This window comes from Epinephelus moara, chromosome 8 (genome assembly GCF_006386435.1).
Source record: "Epinephelus moara isolate mb chromosome 8, YSFRI_EMoa_1.0, whole genome shotgun sequence".
Lineage (NCBI taxonomy): Eukaryota > Metazoa > Chordata > Actinopteri > Perciformes > Serranidae > Epinephelus > Epinephelus moara.
The window spans coordinates 3,388,546-3,392,236 of NC_065513.1; the positions used below are offsets into that span (position 1 = coordinate 3,388,546).

At 41.6% G+C, this 3,691-nt stretch overlaps 1 protein-coding gene across 3 annotated transcripts in view; it reads right to left on the minus strand.

The window, feature by feature from the left end:
- The window catches only part of rabl6b (RAB, member RAS oncogene family-like 6b), a 90,772-nt gene that overhangs the window by 27,025 nt on the left and 60,056 nt on the right, over window positions 1-3,691 (minus strand). For all 3 annotated transcript variants that reach the window (XM_050050338.1, XM_050050337.1, XM_050050339.1), the window contains 2 exons: window positions 1,013-1,118; window positions 359-462 (listed from right to left, as the gene is read on the minus strand). In XM_050050338.1, coding sequence (XP_049906295.1) covers window positions 359-462; window positions 1,013-1,118 — 210 coding nt within the window. The remainder of the gene's footprint in view (window positions 1-358; window positions 463-1,012; window positions 1,119-3,691) is intronic.

A 3,691-nucleotide genomic window follows, 5' to 3' on the forward strand; every position in this document is an offset into this window, starting at 1 on the left:
AATTCTGCAAAGATGAGTGGGCCAAAATTCCTCCACAGCATTGTAAAAGACTCATTGCAAGTTATCGCAAACGCTTGATTGCAGTAGTTGCTGCTAAGGGTGGCCCAACCAGTTATTAGGTTTAGGGGGCAAACACTTTTTCACACAGGGCCATGTAGCTTTGGATTTTTTTCTTCCTCATTAATAAAACCCTTCATTTAAAAACTGCATTTTGTGTTTACTTGTGTTATCTTTGACTAATGTTTAAATTTGTTTGATGATAAATCTTGCCCAACTGAATTTGTAATTGAGAAAAGCCCTGCCCTAGAGGCTCTATACAACAGTGCACTGACAGAGAGAGAAACAAAGCAAACAGTACATCTCGTAGTTTTGATCTTCAGTCTCCTGCTGGACAGAGAGCTCCTCCAAGGTGGCATCCATGTCCAGCTGGTTTGTCTCCAGCTGCCTCAGGAGGGTCTCTCTCTGCAAACACACACACATACACATACACACACACAAACCTGGCATGAATGATTGGACAGGATATCAGACTGAGCATTCATAATCACACTGTTCCAAAGCATGATTAGAAACAATGTCAACACAGGCAAAATAATACTGCAATCTTACTTTCTACCATTAAGTGAAAACAGATTAAAGGAAAAACTTGCTCAATTTTAAACCAGGTCTGTGTCATCACTGTGTGGGGAGTGTGTGCAGATGAACAGTGTTTGGCTTCCCCCCTGTCAGCAGTGCTAAGAACTCCCTGCCCGTGCCATGAGCAAAAGTCCACGCATCATTTCATTCTTCAGATTTTGGCTGGATGGTGGACAAGCAGGAAGCTTCAGGCGCTGAGGGGCACCTTAACACTGTTCTTCCGCGCACACTCCCCCCACCATAGTGACACAGACCTGGTTTAAAATCGGCGACGTTTCCGAAAAATCCTTAAAAACAAGTACAGGATGGTAAACTACAGAACTAATATAACCCATTATAAAAGTAACAATGACAAATGATGAGTTAAAAAAATAACCTGTAGCTGCAGAAAGGGGATGTTGAAAAACCTGTGCAGATATTTTAAGCCAAAGCCATTCTTCATTGAGGACTCAGCATAGTGGATGTAAGAAGCTCCCATTGGTCTGTTAACACAAAAGTATCACTCGTTATCTTTCCAGGCCATTTCTGACAGTATATTTGTCATAGTAATCCACTTCATTTTATTAAGAAAAAGACTGTAAACATGTTAAAGCAGCATGAATTATTGTCCACCCTTTAAAAACAACATCTATCATAATATCACTTTATTAAGTTGGTGAATGTGTTTGCGGACCATTGTCTTTATACACATCCAGCAGATAAAATGTCCAATAAATGCCCAGTATTTACTCTCTCTGGGCTTTGATTTTAGTCTGTACCAACTCTTGAGGGACATATTTGTCTCTTTAGGTGCTAAAAGCTCAACAATGTTTAGCAGCTTGTCTCTGTGTCTGTCTGCTGTTTCCTGCTCTGCAGGTAGTGTACAGTGTACAATGTTTCCCCTAGGTTTACAGCTTTGGGTAGGGGGTGCAGACGGACACCGACACAAACACTTAAAGGAATCATGGTGTTTATGTGTTTCTGACAGCAGTCAATATAACAACTGAACAATTCTTTGAACTGGACATTGAACTAAACACCTGGGGCCTCATGTACAAAGACTTGCGTGGATTTCCTACTGAAACATGGCGTGCGCTTAAATCCAGAAAACGTCGTACGCACAAAAACATCCAGATGTATGAATCTGTGCGTAGGCATGAATCCAGGTACATTTCCTTTGTACATCCCAATCAACGTGGAATTCAGCGCACATGTTAGAGTACCTGACCCCTCCCTGTCCACGCCCCCATTTAAATATGCAAATCATATTTAAATGAACCCTGCACCTGAGATTCCCCTCTCTGCATGAGCAGAAAACTAAAACAAAATAATGAGTAAGACGGGAAAACAGAAAAACCTCACAGAATGCAAAGTGGAGATGCTACTCACTGAAGTGAAGGTGCGCAAAAATGTACTTTTTGGCACGCTGTCCTCCAGCATCAATCAATCAATCAATCAATCAATCAATCAATTTTATTTATAAAGCCCAATATCACAAATCACAATTTGCCTCACAGGGCTTTACAGCATACGACATCCCTCTGTCCTTTGGACCCTCACAGCGGATAAGGAAAAACTCCCCCCCCAAAAAAAACCTTTAACGGGGGAAAAAACCGGTAGAAACCTCAGGAAGAGCAACTGAGGAGGGATCCCTCTTCCAGGACGGACAGACGAGCAATAGATGTCATACAGAACAGATCAACATAATAAATTAACAGTAAACCGTATGACACAATGAGACAGAGAGAGAGAGAGAGAGAGAGAGAGAGAGAAAGAGAGACACAGAGAGACAGAGACAGAGAGAGATGCAGGATAGACAGTAATGGCAGTAGCTTACAACAACATTAATTAAAGTAATAATATTATAATTAATAATAATAATAATATATTAATATCTGTTAGTATACATGTGTGACAATAATCATATGTGTATAATAACAGTAGAAGTATGACTAATGATAACAGCAGCAGCAGGAGGCATCTGGCAGGACCACGGCAGCAGCACAACCACACACGTCACACTATCCAGGCACCGCTGCAATACGAGTTAACCTGAGAGACAGTGGAGCACAAAGGCTCCGGAGCATCAATACTAAATGCAAGAGGAGTGAGTGGGAGAGTGTGTGTGAGGCTGTCAATGCTGTGGGGTCAGAAAAGCATACACATGCAGAATTAAAAAAGAAGTAGTCTGACATTAAGGTGGACGTGAAGCGGAGGACGGCTGCCCACCGCCAAAGTATGGCCAAAACAGACGGGGGGATAGGAGAGGAGGAGCTCACCCCGTTTGAACAGAGAGTCACCTGGGGCAGGGGCAAAAATCCCATTTCATAGTTGGGGGGGCAAGGAAATAAAGTTTTAGCCTGTCTTTTATACAGCATCTTTTACCGCAATTTGACGCTTTAATCTTCTATCTCTCCAACAGGCAGGCATAGGACCTTTCTTAGCACTGGCTGAGTCCACCTGCACATGTCCAGATTTAAAAGAAAATTATTGAAATCAAATTAACATGTACACATCGACAACAGTCAGGTGCGCCGTGCTGTTCAAGGTGCTGAGTGTGTCTGGAGCAGAGCAGGTCTCTGTCTCCCCGTGCACAGTAATGTCAATATTTATGCTATTGAGTAACTCATTGTTTAATAGCAGCAAAACAATAAGGCTTCATTCATCAAAGACAGAAACTCGATCTCTCTCCTTCTCTGGCTCAGGTGTGTGGAATGGATCCTTCGTCTCTGGCTGGCTGCAGGAGCAAACCGTTTTTTTTATTTTTTTTTCGTTTTTTTACCGGCAGTGAGATCATAACTTTAAAAAATGTTTGAAAGAAAAGTAACCAAAGAAAATGTGTAATACTAAATATTTTGTTTGTTTACAAGGTATTTAGAATTTTGAAACCTGTTTTATGGACCTGTTCGTAATAAATTTATTTGACATGACATGTTTAGCCGCATGTCATCATTTAATTGCTGGCTGTCCAGGTGGTGTCCAGCAAACGATGTGGGTTTCGTTAATAATTGGCAAACTTTCTGGGGAAAACCTGGTCTTATTAGGAGAGACGGCATTCATCCCACTTTGGATGGAG